General features: G+C 40.8%; 1 protein-coding gene across 1 annotated transcript in view; it reads left to right on the top strand.

The window, feature by feature from the left end:
* Positions 1-235: 235 nt before the first annotated feature.
* The window catches only part of ADCY5 (adenylate cyclase 5), a 1577350-nt gene continuing 1552079 nt past the window's right edge, over positions 236-25506 (top strand). The window contains exon 1 of the mRNA XM_086957077.1: positions 236-2647. Coding sequence (XP_086813203.1) covers positions 1718-2647 — 930 coding nt within the window. The 5' untranslated portion in view covers positions 236-1717. The remainder of the gene's footprint in view (positions 2648-25506) is intronic.

Here is a 25506-nt window from a genome sequence, read left to right as displayed (position 1 = left end):
TGCCCAAAAGGAGTTAAAAATACCTAATTTTTGATAACCCCAGCTGCAGCATTCATTTCCCTCCCATTTTGCCGTGGGAAGCCTCCCACTGTAGCAAAACGCCGCAGAGATCAAATAGCAGCCACCCAATGGCGGGCTTGTACTACAAACAGACAGCTGACACGCACCAACCCGCCCTGCAGTGGGCGGTCGCAGCCTCTGCAGCTAGGCTGCACGGGAGTACAAAGATTAGTTTGAAAGGTGCGGATTGAAATATCTCTACAAGTGTGTTCGGGAGAGGGAGAGGGAGGAGGCCGGGCAGTGGTGCTAGTTGCCTGGGAAAGGAATAAAGGTTGAGTTAGTGTTCTCTGGATTTTTTTAATTATCGACGTGTATTGATATTTTGACATTTGCCGAAGGATGTGCCCGGTGGACTATTTTTATCTTGTTTTTTACAAATGTGTGAGAACCTTCCGTTTTCGGGGGGTGTCTTAATATGCAGGGAGGCTGCGTGGTCTGTGAAGGGCGATGGGGAGGTTGTTCCATCACTGCTGTAAAATGTGCCTGCCTTGCACATCTCTGGCTTTGCGGTCCCACTACACGTTGTTTCAGGGTTTGACGTGAGAGGGGCTGGTGCCTCCGGAGCCCCAGCATCAACAGCCATCAGCGGCAGCAGATTCACGTGTGTGTTCTTTCTGTCTGCGTTGGAGATGGCGTTCCGCCTCCTGCAGGGCACTGGCTGGGAAGTGGTGCCCGTCTCAGCTGCCGAGCTGGTGTTCCGAGGAACCGTTGCTGCCCGCCGCAGATTGTCATTTTTTTTCTTCTGATGGGAATATAGCCGTTTTTCGAGGGGCGTCTGGTATGCAGCAGCTGAAAAGCGTGACTGCAGCGCTGGATTCAGAAAGGAAGCAGGGCGAGAGGGTGGCCGCCTGTCCCCAGGATCCGTACTGCACCAACGTCCGTGTCACTTGGAGATAAAAATGCATTGGAGGAGTCCCAGTCAGCTGCTGTCCCCCGACTTTAAACAACGGTGACAAAAACCAGCTTGTAAAAAACCCAGTTTGTGGATTTAATTAGCAGGGGCTTATTTGATGAATGTCTACATCATTTGGCAACGAGATGCATGCCAAATTCCCAAGGCTGTCTGAAAATCGTATTTCTGATCGACTGGCTTTAATTCCTAAAATTGAGTGAAACCCGACCATAGTGGGAGCCAAATCCTTCACTGTATTTCTTTAGTTTATGCACGTTGATCGTAAGAAGATCTGTGATCTTTAAATGCTGATTATCTGTGGAATTCTGAGAAATTATACTCTAGGAGTTTAGACTTGGGAGGAGACGTCTGGCATGTAGGCTATTTGTTTTCAGATCAATGGGCCTGTGTATTTTAACCAAATAGGATTGCAGTTTATCTCAGCGAAGATTATCCTATTCCACAAAGACCTCTTCATGAGCATCAACTTGGGAAAGTTGCAAACGTCTTGTAGCATGTTCTTAATGGGAGACTAAGACTGCGCTTTCTTTGAGAACTTCCCAATTAAAATGAAATAACAGCCAATGAGCTTTTAAATTAACTTGTTTGCATAAACACAGTTCTGTAGTGGTTATCTTTCTGTTGTTATTTTTCTGGATTTTACAAGATGTAAGCTGTTGCGCCCAAAGCGTGGATTTTATTTTGTGTACTTTTATTTTTAAGATTTTTTTGCTTAAAGGTGATTTTTTGGGGGGGGACTGAATCATGTCGCGATCCAACAGCGTCAGTCCTCCAGGATTTGGAGCTTCTGGGGCCCGGTCTGGTACAGAGCACAGATCTGCCTGGGGAGAAGCGGAGTCAAGGGCTAATGGTTACAATTATTCCACTAGATCCTCTAGGAGGAAAAGTTCCAGAATGATGAGCAGATGGAGGAGTGAGGAGGACTATGAACCCCAGCCAGAAAGGAACATGATGGAGAACAGAATGAGCTTCAGATCCAAATCTGCTTGGCAGGATCAAGGCGACGAGATCAGGAACAATAATCGAGCCAGCACCAAGAAACCTAGAGGTCAGGATGGAGAGGTGAGGCCAAAATCGGTGGAGCTAGGTATGGATGAGAAGAAAATTAAGACAAAAGGAGATGAAGAGAATGACTCAGAAGGCCATTACTCCTTAGGGGACTGTTGTGCCAACCTTCTCCAGATCTTCATGTCCAAGAAGTTCCAGTCGGACAAGCTTGAGAGGCTCTACCAACGCTACTTCTTTAGGCTCAACCAGAGCAGCATGACCATGCTGATGGCCGTCCTAGTTGTTGTGTTCCTGGTGATGCTCATTTTCCACTCCATCTACGGAGACTACCAAGTACCGTACCTCGTGGTCCTCTCAGTGGCCATGTTGGTAATCACTGTGCTCATTTTTGTTTGCAACAAAAATGGTTTCCACCAGGACCACATGTGGATTGTGTGCTATGCCATCATCCTGGTCATTTTTATGGTCCAAATTGTGGGAGTTCTGCTGCTGAGGCCCCGGAGCGCTTCAGAAGGGATGTGGTGGACCGTCTTCTTCATCTATATTATTTACACACTTCTTCCTGTGAGGATGCGGGCAGCTGTCATCAGCGGGATTATTTTGTCCACCATCCATCTTGCCATTTCCCTGAAGAGCAATGAAAATGACAATTTCCTCTTTAAGCAAGTGAGTTAACTCATTGTTTGTTGGGTGGGATTAATATTTGTTTTAATTGTGTTGATGCTGCTGCTTGCTGGTGTATCAGACATTTGTGTAGGAACTGGCAGTGGTCACTGACCTGTAGAAACTCTAGAATGGTTGTGTTTTAGTAATATAAACGGCACTTTTATTTTTAATGTTACTTTTCCCAGAAAGGGCATCAAGGTGGTTTGCGTTTAGCCAGGTGACATAACTATTTACCCACTGGGAATTGCACAAAAGTGATGTTTTGGGCTATATAATTGGATGACCGGGACGTTTCACAGCATGTGGCACGGCCTTGGGGAAAACCAAGGGACAGATGGGATCATGGGGTTGGTATAACTAATAACGAAACTGAAGTTATGTTATCACTGTGTACTTACTGGCTGGGGGCTTCCTGGGTCAATAAGGTTATATCATAGAGGCCACTTGGAGATCAAACAGTGGAAATCAACCAAGATTGTAGAGGATCTATGTTAGACATCTTACGAAAAGTAAATACATAGCACAGAGGGGTAATTTCTGTCAAACTATAATTAATGCGCGAACAATGTTTGAGGGAGAGAACGCATGCATCTTTCAGCAGAAGACTTTTGTGATAATTCTTCGAGTGGAGGCAGACATATATGAAGTAAAGAAGGCACTAGTTACTAATTGGAGAATGTGTGGGTGCAAAGCCAGTATGAATTCAAAGTGGTCTGAAACAACCATTGGCGAATAATTATTGTGTGATAAGATAATGCTGGGGACTAAGAACCATCCAGGGAGCGACAGTGCGGTGCAAATAGGTACCAATGTCTGCCCAGTTCAGCTCATCTATCATAAAATGTGTGTGTGTATGGAGGAAGAATTTGGCATAGAGCAACAATCTGTGCATTGACGATGTGCATTTCACCAGGGGGAAGCTGCTCTGTTCTGAAAAAGAAAAAAACGATTTTTAATTCAACTATTGGTCAGAATGTGTTCTAATATTGTAGTATTGTATATGATGTTACTGACGCTCCATGAAAAGTTCAAAGTATTGTGTGGTTTTAGATTTTTCTAAAAGCCTATATGTGTCACTGCTGCATGTGGTTATGCAAATTAGCCATGCTTTCATAAATCCAAGGAGGAGGGCATCTGAGTATAAGGTGGTTTTAACATCTAAGGAATATGTTTGACTTGCAGTCTTAGAGTAAAACTTTTAAGCCAATGTGTTAAAATATTGTACTATTTGCCTGTGTGAATTTAGTGCACCATTAGTCTACAATTAAACGGAACATGTTCCTGGCATCATAGGAACATTTTGCACATTATCTGCAGGAACAGTAGTTATGAGATCAGTTCTTTAAGTAATGTCTCCTGTTTGGGGGAAAAGGGCCGGAAAATAGGCAGGGTCCCATCAAGATTGCCTCCAGATCTTTCACGTCCCATCTTATTTGGCCATCTGTTTCAACAGTAGGATCTCGGTGATGGTGATGGGTAGATAACCATACTACTCAGATTACCAATCGCTGTTGGCTGTGAAACCCGGACTTTGTGCCAGTCACCAGTGCTTCAAAATGGTAAAAATACCAACATTTGGGTTACCAGACATTTCTGTATCCTCTGCATCATTCCACACATCTCTAGAAAACACAAAAAGTTCAAATGCTAGCAAAGTGTGGCCTTAGGTAGTACTGTTAAATCTCTCATATTTTCAGATGTATCCAGCAGTCTTTTCCTGCTGAAGGAAACCTGCGGTATTTACTAGCGGAAACATTCTTTCCCCCATTTGTGTCCGAAAAAAAACCCAGTTCACCTAAACCGGTCAGACATGGTTGCCAGTGATGCTATTAATAAAGTATCCATTATCTCACAGTTCATAATCGAAGCCAGGGCCACTTGTCAGGTATGAGCTGGTTTTTATTTAGTCCTGTGCGCTCAGGTTTTCTAAGTCTATAAATAGCTCATTCTCTATAGCTTTTTTTTTCTTCTTTTGATTCGGTTACTTGTAGTTCTGGTTTGTTTGTTTGAGAAACACCGGACAAGTCCCAGAATGCAACGCAGAAATCTTGGACTGGACTAAATGAGCTGCTCACATATGGGCTTGGAAACTTGCGAGGACAGACGGTGCAGTTTTGTCAAACCCTGAAGATTCTCACAAGCTCTGCCGGTGTTCTTTTCATGCCCCGCAAATCCCTTGTTTTGATAAGTGCTTCTTTGAGAGGAAAGTTTAATGTAAATCGTATTGGCCATCCATTTAAACCATGCAGATGTATTCCACACAGTTTTGCTGGCCACCAAGGGATCTTCCTGTTTTGTGTCCATACATCTCACTGAAATTAGAAATCCCTTCTGAAAAGCATACACGACATTCTACCTGAAACCATTATTGGGAATAAAAAGTGCATTGTGGGTTAAATTAATTAGCATGGCTGCCTGGTGTTTGATCACATGAGGTGGTAATACAGACATCAAGGGTTGATTAGTCGCCTGATGGGGTCACGAGCTTCAGTTGGAAAGGTCAATGCAATTAAAGAAAAGCTGCAGCAAATTGGAGCTGACCTTTACGTTTCTGCTTCTCTGGCAAGCCTTCGTATACCTCACATCTTCATGCCACCGTCTTCTGTTAAAATCGGCGTTTGCCATGTGTTCACAGTTCTTTAAAATGGAATAACATCTTCTTGCAAAGTGAGCTACTTGAGCATTTAGATCTAGAATGGAATGTCTCTTTATCTGCAGTGCTGCCTGCTCATTTCATGACTGATGGGTATGGTTAGCAGCACTGTAGAATGGTAAAGTGCGGGAACTCGACCTGTTGATGTGAATTACAAGCATACTAAGGTCCCAGCTGGCCCGGCACTGAGGGTCAAGCCATTTTTGCCAGTACCCCCTGCCTCATTCCTGCCCCCAGACTGCTCCACAGCCACACCTGCCAACACCTTCAATTGCCTACCAGTATCCTGAATCCGGCCACCACTACTGCAGCCCTTCATGGTTCCTGCTGGTGGTGGTTGCAAGAGGGGGCTGCTTTATGTCATGGATTTCTAGCCCCATCATATCCCGCCCACACAGCATCCTGGAGCAGGAAGTGGTCACAGGGAGTCGGTCAACCATTTTGTTACCAAGCTTTGCGTAGTCTGGTCAAATCCAGAACCTTGGACACACATCGCAAAACGCCTACATTTCCTGATATGGCTTGATTTATGTGAGCATTATAAAACTGGGGTGTCACTTAATGTAAATGAGACACTGAGGGGTCAGACATGAGGGGCTAATTCAGAAAGCTATTTCCAGTTGTAAAGTAGACGTGCAGCAGCCAAAAATGGCATGCACCCATATGTTAATTTGGGGGTTATTATATGAGGACATCACATTATCTCTTCCAAGTTTTCATTAACCACATCATTGGGATCTGAAGTGTAACTTTGGCTTAGATCAATAGAAGTCGTCATTGATTGGACAACTGCTAAAGTCTAGTATTGAAACATTTGCATTTTCATGAGATAGTTTCATGGCAACTATACATGCATTGTCCGTGATCTCTAAAATATAAGATGTGTGTCACATCAAGGACCATGTAAGATGAGTGTGAGAAATGCACACAATGTTAGGGTACAACAGAAATAGATTTTTTGTTTACTTGGATCAGAAAAGTGGGCGTTTCCAGAAGAGAGCCTGAAGAAATCCAATCGAGATCAGGCTGGTCCCACTTTCCAACAAAGCTGCATATTTGGAGGAGTTAACATGTAGATATGTATTTCTCACACTTACCTGATCACGTGCTTGAAATTAATCCCAAGTTAATCGGTTACAAGTGGTGCAAAAAGCTAAGTGAAATGCACCACCGCACACTGTTGCATCTAGAAAGGGGCCATGTGTTAAAAGTAAAAGTTGACTAGAATTTAATGCAAGTGCTTTTAATTTTTCTCAACCTATACTTGCATAATATATACATTGGGCAAACAGAGGTTATAAAAAAAAAGAACGAGCCAACAGTGTTCATGGATACCATACAGCTGGGCAGGTACATTAGGCAATGTAGGTTTTAATGGGTTTAAACCGAATTGGCTATGCATCTATGCACAATCATACAAATAATGCCCGCCTAGATAACCCAACAACCTGTACCTTTGTGACTATGTCCCAAAGTGTTTGTCGATAAATCATACCTTTAACCTACATCAATAGAACCACCTGTAGCTCACATGTGAAGAATGGCTCGAGAGCTCTTGTTTAGATCAGTGAGATAAATACATTCTCTCTAGAAATGAGCTATGGCCAGGATCATAGGTGTCCTGTTGCTTTTTATTTCCCAGATATCCAAGGCTTTCAATAAGAAAATGAGTTTTTGGGGGTATATAGACGATTATTTTTACCCACCTCCTTTTCAAACAGCATAGTTAGCCACATAGTTAAGAGCCCGGGTAACAAAAACTGATGCTAGAAGTGTGATCTGTAAAACACTGGCACCCTAGCTTTAATGAGGGTTGCACTTATTTATCTGAATTTGCAGGTGCATGAAAACTAGGGATTTATTAAAAAGAATAGTGGTCCCCAATAAAGACCTAAAAGATAAGTTGATTTGCAAACCATAAAGGTAAGGTGCTGTTTTTAATGACACATATATCAGAGCCGTTTTATGACAATCTATATTTTGTAACATATATTTTTATTCCAACTGGTCAAATGTCGACTGACAAGCTTACTTTTCGTTCTGCACTGTCAAACTCTCGATGTTGAAAATGTTAATTTTAGTTTTAATGTTTTTTTTTTTAGCAATTTCTATTGATTTGAAAATGTTTATTTTGACAAGGTTAACCACTTTCTCTTTTAAATGTGGTTGAATGTTTAACGGTTTCTAGTCAGCCCTTCACATTACTTTAATTTGACTTAGTTTGACAGAAGAAACATAATGTTCCATTTCTCTTGTGTAACGCAAAATTCCTGAAATTACGCCACATTGTGTAATGTTAATTCTGAAGTCTGGTTAAAATCCTATCATGGGAGCACAGAACCAACGCGAACAGATAGAACGTGAGCCACTGTCATTTGCGGCATTCGTGTTTTTTGTGCTTATTTTGTGTGAAATGCCAGATTTGAAGTTTGCATAATTTTGCTAAATTTTTCTGAAATTTTACATAATTTCACAAAGTGGAACTACATGAACTTTGCACAAATCTATTAATTACCATACACATTGCAAATTTTTGTTGGAAGATGATTTATTTTCTTATTTTTTTTATGGTAGCAAGAAGGAGCCTCATTTAAAGTAATACGATTTTTTTTTAATAAATGTGCAGTAATATGGTGCAGGCTGATGGCGCTAATCTAATTACCAAATTAGGGTTTTGCTCAAGATATAGAACTCCATTATAAACAGTGGCCTACGTTTTTGATTTCAAGATTTCTGTTATTAGTGCCTCAAACAAGTCTGGTACATTACCATGGTTATATTAAGATAAACATTTTTGTCTAGTACTTGCCTACACACTCATGATGCTCCAGTAGAGGATTGGACTATTTCAGAAGTCGAGTGTGCTCGTTTGTTGCTTTTAAAAACATGAAAGTCTGAATTAAACGCACAGTATTAAACCTTATGCCCTGAACGCTGGGGTTCAATCCCAGCACCAAGTGTAGTAACTCATTACATAACCTCACTAGTCGAAATTATACTATTGAAAAATAGTTTACGTTCACCTGCCCATCTGAGGGTGTGAAAGCATTTTGCCAGGACCTTTGCAAGGATTAGGGAGCTGCAGACATATGACAATTTGCCATTTGGGTGCTCCCACTTCCATTGCAGGAAGGCCATGATGCAGGTCATTTGTTGCAATCTAGCACTCCCTCGTGAATTTTTGTGGCTTCTTGTGTCTCCAGTAATGGCAAATTTAACTGTTTACCTACACAACAATGCCATATTACTTGTGGTAATCTACATACCTAACACCGTCAAGCATTAATGTCAGCAAAAATGTAATCTTGGTCGATATGCATTTTACCACCAGTGATTATTTTTCATGTGAAGAAGGGTCTTCTGTTTTTAAGGAAATCCTCAAAGGGAACAGCTCTCTAAGCTGTAGAAACCTGCAGTTTATCACAGGTACACCAAGGGAAAAGATGGGGACCATGAGCAAAGTATGTGTGTGTGAAGAGTAGACGGGCGATAGACTCGATGGGCCTGGAGGCCCTAATATACTGCAAATCCCATGTTTCCACTATCAAAAAAGTCACATTGTTACACTGGTCCTTTCTTTAAAACCTTTCTTACAATGTAGTTTCAGTTTCTGTTATTTGCTCCTAAAGTCTGCTTTACTTTGTAAGTAATACATTTTTCCTGCAAAACTTAAATGCTGTTGGCTCTGAACGATGGCTTAATAGTTCTTGGAAGGCCTGCCCAGGAGGGTGGGGCCAAATGTTGAACCTGTTCACCAAACAATTGTTGAGAAGGCAAAATATCCTGAGCCAATGAAAAGTACCCCTTTTGCTCCCTATTTATCAAAAAAAGGGCAGCATAACGCAAGCATACAAGTGCAGGATCCTAGCCGTGTTATTCTCTCTGCAAAAATACTAACTGGGTTTTGTTATAGGAGCTTAACATTTGGATAGCAGATGTCAATTGCCACCAAAAATGTACTGCCACCAAATTGTTGGTTTTCAGAAGGGTGTGTCCAGTGGTGCGCTGTATAATGGTGTTGACTATCCTAGTAAGAAGATGTCTTGCACACAATGCAGCTCAGTTATACGGTACATATATGGTCTGCACTAAGGCCTTTGCCACCAATCATAGGGAAAATTTGTGTCCCAAAGAGCGCCCCATAGGTGCTCCTAGGGAATTTGTCACCATATTTACTGACCTTTTTCTGAGACTTGTTGATGGGTTAAACTGCCCAATTAAAGACTTGGTATAAAGATGGACTATCAAGTGGTTAGATAAAGATGTCATTGTCTCCTTACTATTTAGTCTAATAGGCTGTACCTGTGGGATCTTAATGACATAAAGCGTGCTCCGCTGCTTCCTACGAAGTGTGGTGGTAAGACTATAGGGTGTAACCCATATGTGGATGCCTTGTTGCTGCATGAGATTTCTCCTGATTGGCCAAAGTGAGCACATCATTTTGCCATCCTGAAAAGGATTCACCCACCGTTTCAAAAACTCTGGGCATGTGTTTTAGGAAGTCTATCGAGAATAAAGCATGGTTCTTGCATGAACTCGAGCTGTCATCAAAAAAATATATATAAATTGACTGGTATCCAGGCTTCACCGGGAAACAGAGCTATAGATTAGTTGATGGCAATGCACTCATGTGCCTGAATTCCCAGTGTGGTGGGTATTAACCAAGGTCATTGCTAAAAAGCTCATGCTTGCAAAATTGGCCCCCTATCCACCCATGTCACACCATCATTGTGCAAAAATCCCAATGATACAATGGAGGCTGTTTTCTGGAGGAGTAAAAGGAAGAAGGGAGGCCTCCTCTATAATAAAAATAGGGGACAAGGAGTCTAAGTAGGAGGAACAAAAAGGTCCCACAACCAATCAACTTGTAAGAACCCAAGTGTAGTTCACATATCCCTCACAATACCAGGTCTAGCTTGAAAAATGTGCCATGTTAACATAAACAATTGTTAAGCAAAACACGAACCATACAAAGTGTGTGTATTATAAAAGTATACAATTTATTACAATTCAAAGATAAAATCAAACAATTTATACAATAAATATGCCCAAAGACACAATAGCTTTTTAAAAACGATAAAAATCACAATTTATTAAAAAAAATTCATCACAAATGTCACAGTTGTTGCAACAACTGTGACATTTGTGATGAATTGTTTTTAATAAATTGTGATTTTTATCGTTTTTAAAAAGCTATTGTGTCTTTGGGCATATTTATTGTATAAATTGTTTGATTTTATCTTTGAATTGTAATAAATTGTATACTTTTATAATACACACACTTTGTATGGTTCGTGTTTTGCTTAACAATTGTTTATGTTAACATGGCACATTTTTCAAGCTAGACCTGGTATTGTGAGGGATATGTGAACTACACTTGGGTTCTTACAAGTTGATTGGTTGTGGGACCTTTTTGTTCCTCCTGTTTTCTGGAAGAGCCTTTGTAACCTCCATAAACAAAATATTTGGGGGTAATTCATGCAGAATTTGGTGTCTGTTCAGCGTGGAGTATGTCCATTATGGTAGCTGCTACCCTGATTTGTTCACTGTATTGATTGATCCTAGAAAAAGAGTACACTGTCCAGAAAGAAATCACTTAGCAACATAAATTAACATAAATGAAATCACAATAATTATGTAAATTTGTGGGACCCACTCCCGTGCCAAAAGATGACTTCCACAACTTTGCCATCATCCTAGGAAGCAAACTCTCCATGAAACGTCAGGTAACATCTGTCTCAACAGCCTGCTTCCACATGCCCCGCAAAATCTTCAAGTGGATCCCCACCAGCACCAGAAGGAGGGCAACGCATGCCCTCATCACCAGATGACTGGACTACGGCAACACACTCTATGCAGGCACCACCACCGGACTCATGAAAGGACTCCAAACGATCAAAAACACAGCCATCAGACTGATCCTCAACCTGCCCAAGACTACCCAGATTACCCAGCACCAGAGAGACTTCCGATGGCTCCCGATCCACAAGAGATGTCACTTCAAGCTCCTGACCAACGCCTGCAAAGCCCTTCACAGCCAAAGACCCGCCTACTTGAACCACTGGCTGCACTTCCACCATCCCACCAGGAACCTGCACTCCGCACACTTGGCACCCGCACAGATCTCTTGCATACGCAGCTGCTGCACTACAGGACACGCCTTCTCCCATCTCACCGCCAAACCCTGAAACACCCTCCACCTCCGCACCTCGCCCCCGCTGACTGACTTCAGGAAGGGGCGCAAGATTTGGCTTTTCGAATGAGATCAACAGCAAGTGCCTTGATACCCTCTCGGATGACAATCAGAGCTCTGTAAATACTACTTGATTGACTGATTGATTCAGCTCATTGTAATATGTTGATGAAATGTGTGTCGACATAATAACCACATTATATGTTAACTAACGCAGGTAAATTGAAACTTCACATATATGCTAGAAAAATAGATTGGACCAGTAGCTAGTTGTGGCATTGCGTTGGGCCCCTGCACTACGAAACATGGAATTTATATGGTATAAAACTGCATGGACGATATACCAAATGGAAAAAAAGAGTCTATGAAAGTGCGCGGAACAGCCCTGGCCCCGTCTTTTCCAAACGCTAAAGCCATTACTTCTTTCAGCCTTGGTGTGCAGAAGAAAAAAAGCAGATGGTGTAGTCAATGCGTTTGTGTTTGTAATTGGCGATAAGGTTTTATAGAACGCTCGTGCCACTAGGCTGCCCCGGTGTTGCGCTGAGGTGCTTGCTGACGCTGCTTGCACGCTTTGGTGTGCCTGTCCTTTCTCTGCCATGGCTGTAAGACGTGGGAGAGCGCGCGCAGGATCTAACGTAAACACAGCGAGTACATTTTTCCCAGGCAGTGTGCCTTACTCTACTTGCCAAGCCTCGGTTGATGCTGTGGCTTGTTGCCATGGAAACTTGTTTTTTTTTGGTGCCTTCACTGAGTCCCGTCGTTGCGGAGAAAATCTTTTTTTAATGTGTTTAGATTTTATGCTCTTTTTAATAAACTTATAAACTTGTTTGGAGGCGATAAGGCAGAGAGAGATAAGGTACGGCCGTTCACCCCAACTCTTTGTTTTATTTATGAAGCATGGCCGGCGTTGCAGCTTCCCCTCAGAAGCCTCTCATGGGGTCTGTGGTAAATGGTGTGTTGGCCATGGAGGTCAATTCACTAAATTGCCTGGGGTAGCGGAAGTGACTTCACATGCCCCTTGACCTTCACTTCGTTCACTCACACATGCACACACTCACACATGCACACACACACACATACACACACTCACAAATGCACACACATACACACAAACTGCTTCCACATGCGCACAAATACACACATATTCTCTTACATAAACACCCAGAAAACTGCAAGCACGCACACAACACACATACATTTAAAAGCTATTTTTCACTCTATTCAGCTGCCAGGGAAAGTCATATTCCAGCTATTTGTACCCCAATAAAAAAAATTAAACGGATTAAAAAAAATTAAAATGCAAAGAATGTAATATTATTCACTATTCACTATTAGTATACTAAAACATTGACAAAATTAGAGGAGAGAAGCCCCAACCGACGACCATGAAGACGAACTGCTTCAGTTGTTGCCACTGATTTTGCAAGGCTGACGCTAGTGGTCGCAAAGGCAGTGCCAGGGGTCTTAAGGGGCCTGACAGCGACCCCTAAATGACTGCCATGGTGTTGGTAAGTTCAACTGCCATACAACTTCAATGATCTGGCGAGAGTAAAGGGTATACAAGTCTTGGCTTCCTAGAGCAATATACATATCACTCAGCTTTACCAAGAACCGAGGCACAAGCAAACACCTGGGTATGCCATTTTCCACAAGGCGCACTCACTCACGCAGTAACATGTAGTAGTGTTAGGGAAAGCGCCTAGATGCCACTGCCTGGTTTAGCGCTGTACTAATATACATGTCTAGTGTCGGAGAATTCAAGTAAACATCTCGGAATAATGTTGCAATGTAAAGGTAGGGCAACGGTGCTGCGAAGGGTGCCAGGTTGGCTTATGACATTAAGCAAAATAAAACCTCCCCCCACACCTTGGGTAGTAAAAGAAGGCCATAATTAGTTCACGGTGGGCAGGCACTTCTGATCCCTCAGCCCCAAGGCCACTGCATCTGCTGCATTAGCTTCATGTCACTTAGAGCTTGACTTTGTCATCCATGAATGTGAGACCGTTTCTCCTGGCCAGGGGCTAGTGTACATTATCAAGTGGCTTTCTTTACTGGGTGAATCCTGCGCTTTTGTGGTCAGTGCTCTTTCTTGTTTGTATTGGCAGCACTACCTAGTGCCAGTCTTGTAATGCCTTGAAAGAAATCAGGCAGGTGGGGTTTCAGGTAAGGCAGAATGTTTAATAGTAATCTTGATTGTGTTGTAATCAGGTGGCATTCTGCATGCCCTGACAGGGGAGGGGCACCCAGGGAGACAGTCACTCTGGGAGTTGGAAGTGACCTCATATATCCTTTAATCTGGAGGACATCGCAGAAAATGAAGTCACATGGCATAGGTCAAAGATGATGGCCAGCCTTTTACTTTTTGATAAAAAAAATAAAAATTAAACTGGTGGTTCATCATGTTCTGAAATAAACTGACTCCTAACAGAAATGGACAACCAACTGCAACACCTAAAGGCATTCTAGCTTTGTGAATAAGTTAGCTTGGTTAAATCACTGTAGTGCAAAATTGTCCACAGGGACTTTATGCTGCAACAATTTAAGGGTAGGAGTTTTTACCCATACTTGTATCTCTCGTCTATACATTATGAAAGAATTTGCAGCATTACTTTTCATGAGCATTTCTTGTCTATACATTATTAAAGTATTATTACCATTGCTTTTCATGAGCAAAGTACGAACAGTATTGGTTGCAAAACGAAAGGCTTAATATTGTTTGATGAGAGAAAATGCTGTAGAAAAATAATTACAGAACGCTTTTTGCTTATACTCAAAATAACATAATATCTTACAAATCAATGTTCCCATAACATATTGTAGTCGTCTTTTTTAGGTCTCTCGTAGACAGTGCATGCGATGTCTCTTCTAGACATTTAGGTTACTGTTAGTGAGCTTGGAGCCTTCCCATTATGTACCATTGGTGGGTTTCAAAGCCACTCTGAATTGCTTACTTCCTGCACGTCAGTTCTGCGGTCAGCACTTTCATTTGACCATCCTCTAGAACATGGCCTAAGTACTTGTGTCCTTACACTGCTCGCACTTTATTGACTTTTTTTTTGATGAGTCTCTCTATAGAGTGCATCTTACCTTGATGGCTCTGTTGTTTGATTCTTGTTTTAGGCGGTCTAGCTTGACTTAGTCTCCCCATGAATACTCGCTGTCTGTAACCAGGCCTTTAAATCCTGTTCTTATCTTGTCTCATTTGCTGTGCATTAAAAAGTGGAGGTCTAAAGTCTAGCTTTGTGTTCCGAGGGAACTTGGTGTTTACTTTTCATTTGCTTACATTCAAAGTGAAAGAATTTATGTGACAATCCATCCGGCTAAGTACCGATTTGAGAGGACAGGCTGTAGGTTGTTATCTTTTCTAGCACACAACAAAAATGAACTGTGCTGATATTTGAGAATGTATTACAATGAGAACAGTAGAAAAGAAGCTCGTGTTTTGTAATTCTGAAGTTTGATGGAAACAAATATTTCAATATAATCAAAATAAATCAATACACTTGGTGATGACATTTCCACACATTATCATTTGTGCACAGTAAAAATGTAATGGGCATTTTCTATCGGAAATGTGTTGCTTATAATGTCAGTGTTATATACTCCACACTGCACCACTCCACTTTACACTACTCATCTCTACAGCATTCTACACCACTTCTCTCTTCAGCACTCTGCTCCACTCTATGCCCGTCTACTCCAAGCCATGCCACGCCACGCCCCACCACTCCACTCCACTCCACTCCACTGTAAGATACTCTATGACACGGCTCGCCATGCTACTTCACACCTCTCCACTCCACCTTCCCCAACCCAATCTACCCCACTCCACTCCAATCTTTTATTCCAATCTACCACAGACTAATTCTCCCACTCTACTCCACTCCAATGTACCCCACTCCACCCATATCTACCCCAACTCTACTTCACTCCAACCTACTCCACTCCAATGTACCTCACACTACTCCATTCAAATCTACCCTGCTCCACTCTAACCCAATTTCCCCCACTCTACCCTACTCCAGTCCACCCAATCCCCTCTACCCTACTCCAGTCCATTCAGTCTACCCTGCTCTCCTTCACTCCAACGTATCCCTCTCAAAGCTACTACACTCCAATCTAAAGCACTCCACCCCAATCTGCCCCATTCCAGTCTAGCCCAATCTACTCCACTTCAATCTTCTTGACTTCAATCTACTGCACTACACTGTACCCCAATCCACGTCACTCGAACCTACTCTACTCACCTCCAATTCCCTCACATAAAACTACTCAGCTCCAATCTTCCCCACTCCATTCCAATTTACCCTGCTCTAATCCACCCAGTCTACCCCACTCCAAGTACCCCACACCACTTCAATCTACACCACTCTACTCCAACGTACACCACTCCATCCTAAACTACCCTACTCTAATTTACACAATCTACCCCACTTCAAGTAACACACTCCACTCTAATCTGCCCCTCTCCACTCTAATGTACCCCAATCCAACACACTCCACTCTTCTCCAGTCTGCCCCGATATACCTCACTCCACTCTACCCCAATCTACTGAACTCCCATCTACCGCAATCCACCCAAATCTACCCCACTCCACTACAATCTACCTCACTCCACTACAATCTACACCACCCCATTCCAATCTACCCCATCCCACTCCACCCGCTCTTCTCCACTTAAACTACCCCGCTCTACACCACTACACTCTACCTCACTACACCGTAAACCACTCTACCCTAACCCACTCTACCCCAATCTACCTCACTTTACTGTAAACCAATCTAACCCACTCCATGCTATCCCAACCTACCCCACTCCATGATATCCCACCCTACTCCACTCTATCCAGTCTGCCTCATTCCAAGCTAATCAATCTACCCCATTCCACTCTACCCCTATCTATCCAACTCCAATCTACTCCACTCCCACACAATGCCACTAACGTTTAGCCATGCTGGACATCAGCCACACTAATGTACAACATGGGTAAGACACATTGCCAAAGCCGCTAGCTCTCGCGTGGACAAGACCTATTGGTTTTGCCAATGACTGTTTCTTTTTCTGACAGTAGTTCTCAGGTAATGTTTCTACTTCTTGTAACTGTGGCGCCTTTCACTCCCATTACCAACACACACCTTTCTTATCAAACCAGTTCCCACTGTGAGAATGTTTTTCAGTCCTCACAATCCTAGTGGTGTTAACGATATCCACAGTGTTTTCGTCGTCACGTTGGGTTCCCCAAATTTAGTTTTTCTAAACTCGGCTTTTTGCTAGTCTGTGCTGATTCACAGTGTTGTTCAAACTTTCTTCTTCTAATTGTTTTACCATGGAAACATTCAACAATTAATTGCTTTACAATCAACCTGTAAAGTGTTCTAAATATATATATATATATATATATATATATATATATATATATATATATATATATATATATATATATATATATATATATATTATGATTGAAGAAATTCGTTTTTTTATGCAATTTTAAATGTTGAGACAAATTTTAATCAGCCTACATGCCCAAAATCCCAATCCTCAAATGGACAATTTATTCGGTTGGACCTGCTGTGCCTGTAAGAAGGCATGGCACAAACACGGAGAAGAGCAGGAGCTATCAGTTGCCATACCTAGTTGAACAATAATGGCATATTGGCACATGTGCACAATAAGTTGTGGTGAAGGATGTGCATTAACAGGGATGGTGAATATTGACCCCTCTGAGGGTACACATATGTAATCTCCTGTAGTGGAAGCCCAAGCAAAAATAATTATGTATCTAGGGGTTTAAATTACAGTAAGTCAGCTAGGACTGTGAGACCTTTTGAAATACGACTATAAAAAGAAACAAAAAGACTGCAGCGTGATTAAGTGTCATGTAGTATTGTATTGAATTGTAATTGCATTTATTTAGCTCTTACTACCCCTGACGAGGCGTCAAAGAGATTTTTCGGCAAGAAGCACGCTACTCCGGGACCCATAGAGGATTAGTGTTGAATTAGTATAGTGAAACATGCAAGTACATTTTAAGTGGTGGATAGGTTAATCAGTTATTTGGATTTGGAATTATAGCATAAGGATAGAGCAGGATAAAGGTTTGTATTTATATAGCGCTTGTTGACGCACGCTATTCAGGAAACCTACAAAGGATTAGTGGTGAATTAATATGGTGAAATATGAAGTAATTTCAGCGGTGGATATTTGTCAGTTACTTGGAGTGAGAAGAATAGCGGAGGGATAAAAGGGGAAAAAAGATTTGCATTCATATAGCACTTGTTGCCCCTGATGGCTGTTGAAGCGCTTTTCTGGCGAGTAACACGCCACTCCGGAACCCATAAAGGATTACTGTTGAAAAATAGTATAGTAAAAAAATATGAAGTAATTTGAGTAGTGGATATGTTATTCAGTTATTTGGGTAGTATATTAGTATAGTTTAATATGGAATTTGCGAAGTGAACATGTTAGTTAATTTTGATTGAAAAGGATAGTGGAGTGATAAAAGAGTGAAGGATTTTTTTTAGGTCTTAGCAGTAGGAGGAGGCTTTTGGATGAGTAAAAAGGAGTTTTGGAGGGGAGGACTCGAAGGGAAGAGTTTAGAAAGGTTTGTTTTAGGGGATCAGTATAGTAAAAGAGGTGTCAGATGATGCAAGGAGGGGTAGTGTAGGAGAGAGTCTAGAAAGGGTTATTTTGACAATCATAGTAGTGGGTTTGGGATAAATGAGAGAGTGGATGTAAAGGATATATTGATAGATGTATAGGATGAGAGATAGGGAAGGCATTGGAAGGAGTAGTAGAAGAAGTTTGAGATGAGTCAGAAGGTTGGGCTAGAAGATATATTGAGCGAAGTAAAGGCTGAGAAATAGGGTAGTGCATTGGAAACGCTAAATTAGAAGAAAGTGATAAAGATATAGATTTATAATTACATTGAAAGTATATAGATACATAAAGGAGGTAAGTATATGTAGATTAAAGATATTGATAGAGGCACAGGATGAGAAATAGGGTAGTGCATTGGATATGCTTTTTCAGGAGAAAAGTAACAGACACACAGATCCAAGTACATGGAAGGTACATTGATGCACAATGGAAGTATGTACATGTAGACCAAAGATGATTTTTATTTATTTATTATTATTATTATTTTTTTCTCTCAACAAAATAAATAGTTTACATGTTTATACAAAGTAATACACAAAGATAGGTACATATCTATAGTGAAAAAAAATGGTTGTATACAGAGGGATGCTGTAAATTTCTGTTTGCGTATGGTGCTTATGTAGGGAAGAGCCAAATCTTGAGTAGTTTTTTGAAGAGGTAGAAGAGTGATCAGTATTGTGTGGGTTTGTAGCAGGTGTGTTTTTAGTGCTGGTATTAGCTGTATTAGGATAGCAATTGTGTAGCTGTTCTGTATCGTGTTCCTCATCCAGCATGCTAAGAATGTATTTTGATGGGTCTGCATGTATATGTGTTGGAGATGGTGTTTGAGAGTGAGTTGGAGTGCTGTATTGCTTTTGTGGTGTAACATTGTTGTGAAGTAGACATGGGGAAGCAGAGTTGTGAGGTGTGGCAGGTTGCTTATATTTTTTGCTTGTGTTTAAGGCGGAAGGTGTATGAGTCAGGGGAGGTGGAGCAGCATGTGGGTCATGTAGTAATGTTCTAAATGGACGAGAGGCAGTTAGAAGAGAGGTGCTGTACTGCTGTATCTGTGTTAGGTGTGGTGGAAGAGTGAAAGCTTGGCATTGGAGTTTGTTCCTTTGTGTGGTTTGAAAGGTGGGTATATGTTTGTATTTTGTGATGGAATTATGAGGTGTTGCGCTTTGAAGATCTTCTTGTGCTGGTGTGTGTGATATGTTTTGCTTTTGAGGAGTAGTGAAAAAGGGTGCTGATGTATATGTTCCATGCAATGGATTTGGTTGTGTAGTATTTTTTGTGAGAGGAGGTTGTGACATAGAGGGGGTGGTGATGTGTTTGAGTAGAGTGTATGTTGTGTGTAGGAGGGGATGAAGTAGAGGTGAGAGTGTTTATCTTAGACTGGTTTGTTGCAAGAGTTACAAAGTGTGGTGGTGTGCAGTGTGTGTGTTGTGTGTTAGTGTTATTATGGTAGAAGGGAGAGGAGGGTGTTTTTAGGACAACTGATGGAAGGATGATTATATGTTTGTTAGTGATAATAGGTGGTCTGTTGGGTGTAATTACAGCAGGGAGAGTGTGTCTGAATGGGATGTAGTTATGTATGGTGTTGATTGGCGTTGTGTTAGTGATGAGTGTATTGGTTAGTGGTATAGGATAGAGTTGTGTTCTGTTTGTAGGTGATGGTGGATATGTGTGGTAGTTGTGATAGTAGGGTGTGTAGAAAAAAAGCAGAGCGAGAAATTAGTCTGAGTTTCAAAGCAGATTACAGGCTCATGAAAATAAACAAGCGCTCTCAATGATGGGAGCTACATCTTTACATTCTGCATCTATACGCTTCAGTCTTTAACAGTGAATATAGTGGAAAGACGACATGCCCTTTGGAAGATGATGAGACGCTGAAACTTGTGACTCATTGACATCATGAATGGTATCCCTAAAACTGAGCAGACGAAGGACTTTCTTGAGGTGTGAAATTAGACTATTTTCTTGCTGTACTGCACTTTTTGGGAGAACCAAGCATTTTGTTAGGTCTGGCTTGACAATGCAGCTGTCGTCTTAACTTATGTGATAAACAGAAAAAGAGCTTTAAGACATACTACTGGGTAAGGGTACTTAGTCTTTGGCCACATGTCGGTGTCCTTGAGTGCAGATTTTGATTTGTCAAAAGTTCTATGCTTTAAGTAAAGGAGAGTGCTTATATTGTGCTTTTTAGCTTGTAGGAAAAGCTTATGCTCCGCACAGCAAGACAGAGCTGGTCATGGTCGTAAAATTACCAATGCTACAACCCTGAATTTCTATTATGAAATGTTGAGATAAAAGCGCTAGGCCTGTCTTATTTATCGTGAAAATAATTTGTTAAAGCCAGTAGGAACATGGGTCTAACTCAACAGCATTTAAGGGTGGATTCGGATTAATCTGTATTAAAACCTACAGGTGGGTATTTTGTTACATGGAATTTCACAGTTTACCATAGTAGGCAAGGGTTTTGGCAGCATTCACCCCATCTGACAATTAATGAGGATCGAAAGTTTGCACTGTGATAATCCTTTTTAGGCCCTCTTAGGAGAGAGAGTATTTTGCTTTACCAGCCATAATTTTGTGAATGTTTTTAATTTTATGATTGTATGCCATATGGTTGCCTTGTGGGAAAGTTTTCAAAAACGTACTTCCCTTTTGTGTCAAATTCAATAACTTTCAATAGTTTGCACTGAACCAGAATCTGCAGTCAACCATTAAATGTCATGACTAATCTATTTGAATAAGTATATTTTATTACACACAATGCAAATAAAAACCCTGCTTTTAATTGATCTTATTTAAAAAAATTAGGTAAAAAGTCATCGTAATGATATGACTGACTGACAATGTCTGTAGCCACAGTTTTTCTTGAACACTTTACAAATGTATAGTACTCGCATCCATATAATACATCTAATGTAAAGCAAAATACAACATGTCAATACTTATACATATATATATTTATACAGTAAATCTGTCAATAGAAATAGTTTCTAGCTCAAACAATTCAAAAGTTACTAAAAATGCAGTGATGCATGTTGCTGCACAGTGGCAGGCCCTTTGCAAAGGTTGACTGGTTCCCTTTCTGTTGCTTGTTAGTATATTTGGGTGTTAAACTGTTACTAATAAGTTGCAACCAATACTAATGTTAACTAGTGTAAAAATGACAAAATTATGAAGCAGTACTAATACAAAATGTTCCGCATTGTAAAGCATAATTTGACTCTTTGTGGCACATAATTTTGTCAAACCTGCCACATAATTTGGCCCTCTCCTGCCGCATAATTCCAGTGGCCCTGACTATATACCACTCAACGACAATCCAGTGTACGCTATTACAACATACAACACTACAGTCAATGCTACTCCAATATATATCATTCCATTCTACGTCACTACACTGTGCACCATTAAACTCCATGTTATTCCACTCTTAATGACTCGAGTGTGCACTATTCTAATATATGCCACTCCACTCTATGCCTACTACACTCTCAGCTATTCCACTGTATGCCACTCCACTGTACCACATTCCACTATACTCTATGACACTATACTGTACGAAAGTACACTTTACAACACTCTCCTCTACTCTGATGTAACACACTTCACTTAATAATACCCCACTCAATGACACTTCACTCAACAAAAGTAAACCGCACAAATTGAATTATTTTTGTATTCAAAATAAATAAAAAAAAGTTAAAATTCAATTTAAAATCCAAAGGTTAAGGATAAGTTATAATTTGGAAAAAATTAATTCTTCTTTCTATACAAGCCAAACTTAAACTACATAAACATTAGAAATTCTAAAGTTATAGGTAGAGCTTACATTTATAATTTACGCACCACCTTCAAATTACTATGTCGTGCACTTCCATACACAGTCTGATCACCTCACTCGCCACACTACATTAACTATAACTTGCCCCTTTTCCATGCACATTTTATGCCCTCACATATTTAATAACTTATAGTATGTTAAATCATAGCATTCCTAACAACACTTATGACACCTCAAATGACAAGATCAGACTTTGTACGGAAGTGTGCGACTTATAGCAATTTGAAGGAGGTGCATAAATTATATATGTAAGTTATACCTATGACTTATAGTAATTTGAAGGTGGTGCGTAAATTAAAAATGTAAGTTATAACTATATGCATACATACACACAAATATATACCCACCTCTGTTCAGGCAGAAAGAAGCTTTGGCCTAAATATTCGTCTGACAAACAACACTTTTAGTGTGGGATTTTTTGAGTGCCCAGATAATGCACTGGAAATAGAGATCATTTACTTTAGGAAACAAAGATTGGGGGATGTTGGCCAAGAAGAGTTGGAGCTCTTTAAGGACGTTGGCATCAGAAGATGAATGAATTACATCATTGGTCTTATATCATACAAGCGCTGTACCCAAAGACATTGGCAGCCAATGAACATTTTATAGTAAAGATCTTCTGGCTTTCAAATTTGGTCACAAGCAGATCACATTTTTTAGCTACTTTATGTTGTCAAAAAAGCTGTTGTGGAGATCATAGTGTATTCAGCAAATTTCAGGACATGAATCGGGTAAGAAAACTGTAATAATTAATACATTTGTATGAAAGATCTGTGTCCACTGGTCACAGGTGTCAATCCTCAAAAAATAGCGCAAAAGGTATTTGTGCCTGCTGCAGAGCATAACTTGTAAGTGTCTGTTACAGATTTGCTGTAGGTTTATGCTTCTGTTGCAGGAGTACCTTGAATTGCAGAATGGTCACAAGTTCCGATCTAACTCCCTGGTATGCGTCCATTTCAAATAGTTTGACTTAGCCTTCAAAACATAGGTTTGAATCCTGCAGGATTTATCTGAATCCTTTCTTTGATAATTTAAGAGTGATACAAATGGTTCCAATGGGTAATAATAAATATTGAAGTCCCAGAGAGTTCAATTTTACCATGTACTTTTCCCCAAAGTTTTATCTGCCATCCATATGGTTATTATTTGTGTACTCACACAGATAGAAAGCCACGTCTGGTATTTATATAGAGTATACACATATCTATGTCTCTTACATAGACCCACAATATGGGAATGCCAAAAACACTTTATATCTCCAGTTATCTGTTAGCTACTTGTGAAGTTACACTGCTGGGGCTTTTTTCCTTTTTCTTGATGGATTGGCAAACTTATGTATTACTTCAGCTTAACAAAGAATGATAATTCACATAACATCCAAAGTATAGGAGTAGACTTACAGGTGAATGTCTTAATTGTAGCTTATGATCATTTGTGTAAATGTACATAATATTTTATTTGTGTATTATTGTCAAGCACGATATGAGGATACGTAGCCTGCTCAGTTCTTGTTGGAATTACAATACCAACATTATAAACATAGCCTATTGAGATATGGAAAAACAGGGACAAACCACTGTCAGCGTGTACTTCCCACTATCAAGGCCATAAGTTTTAACTCTCAGGTTTCAACTCACAGGTTTTATATTCTAATTGTGCTATTTTGAGACGAAAATGGTTACCCATGTCAATCAATCAAAGCATCTTTATTCAGCAGAAGACCCGCCATAAAAGCAGTTCAAAATACATATCATTTAGTGAGGTCTATGCAGATTGTTTTGCCGAAAAGATCCCAACTCTGCCTTTACATCTAGGCTCACGGAATGTGTGATGCCACCGCATGTGCCCTAGATCCGTAATGCTGCACCAGGTCTCAGACCTGGATGATTGCAGGGCTTGCCCAGAATCTCAATTTAGCTCAGAAATTGCTGCCGGAACCAGGTTCCTATACTAATCCAACACTGCCCAAGCAGAAATTCCTTTACCTCAGATCAGATTTTTCACAATGTACCACTGCATCACATTAATTCCCTAACATTGTGCGGGGACACCAGCCTCCTCCTACTTTTTCTAACCATTTTGGATTGCCACAAACTGAATGGGTGCAAGGCTGGTCCTGACATGTTTTTGAAGGAGAGTCACTTATTTATGATGAATGCCGTAAAATTGAGGCCAGTCATGTACATCTCTCTCTCTCTTTGCACTCCTTATGGTTAAAGGCAGGAACCAAGCATATCATAATTGGCATTGGTATGGACAGAGATTACAGGTGTTTTTTTGTTTGTTTTGTATACTCATTTGGCCAGTTGACTGAAATAGAAAAGGTAGAATAAAAAAAGAAGAAAATGCATTGGAAACCATGTATTACAGTGGTGATACTTTGTACAGTGACTTCACTGAAAATCAAGCATAACACAGACTGTTTTGGAAGTGTAAGAAAGATGCACGTTTTTTTACATTGTCATGGATTATATCACAGGTTGTCCATTTGTTTATTGTGTTCACTGAAGTTACTTGCTGTTGGGAAATTGTATTCCTGGACCTTGGATCTTTTTAGGTGTCTTCACAGTTGGTGAGTACCACTGCTGTTGCTTCTGCCCTGTGCCTTAAGACCCAAATATTCCTCACACCTCACTGCATTCCTTCCTGTCTGGTACGCATAGAGCAGTGAGCGAAGTTCTACTTATAACTGCTGTTTAGGCAAATATGGAAATCTTTGCAAAGAAGGATAAAGTTCTAGTTTGGCTGAGGCTGCCACGGTATCCCTTCACACCCCGAATGTGCTCTGCATCCTAATGTCCACCGATCATGGATGGGACACCAGGCTGCAGAGTATGTCACTCAGGGGTGATCAGCCAGTCTGTTGAGATCAGTGGAGCACAGTAGTTGCTACTCTGCTTGTCTCCTCCTTTCTCTGCATCAATAAATATTTCTCTGAGATATGCAGCTGCAGGAAAAGGAGAATGTGCATGGCGCTGCAAGAAAAAGAGGAATGCAGCTGGACCTGTGTAGCAGCAAAAAGTGCCCATTGTAGTGCCAGTTCTTTTTAGCTCCCAATTTCTTTTTAAACTGTGGTAGCACTGTGAACTTGGAGCATAAAAAAACCTGGTGAATTTGCAAGACTGACAACTTTGTTCACTCATAGTAGATTGGTTATGCTGAATTTGTGGTGTTCAATAGTGGGCTATTCCGGGCTCGGCCTAGTAATGTAGGTTACTACTTACCCCACCCTCCAGGACCACAGCTCTCCAGCTGGAGTTAGGCTAACGAAGAGGCGGAAAGCTCTAGAAAGAGTCAACAGTAATATTGGAAGGATCGCCATACAAGCAACCAATACTTTTGGTATGGAAAATTAGTCAACACTGAGAATGCTTTTGCATTGGAGATAGACATTCAACCAAAACCACCAATAGATATTCAACCAAAACCATTCTTCCTCCTTGAGTGCCTTTGGCTTTGTGGTCATAAGCTGTGTCTTCTTTAATGTGGGTTCTGTCTTTAGTATACGATAATAATA

Source organism: Lissotriton vulgaris, chromosome 2_1 (genome assembly GCF_964263255.1).
Source record: "Lissotriton vulgaris chromosome 2_1, aLisVul1.2, whole genome shotgun sequence".
Taxonomy (NCBI): domain Eukaryota; kingdom Metazoa; phylum Chordata; class Amphibia; order Caudata; family Salamandridae; genus Lissotriton; species Lissotriton vulgaris.
The sequence above is the reverse complement of the archived record's forward strand: the minus strand, read 5'-3'. Positions and strand labels throughout refer to the sequence as shown.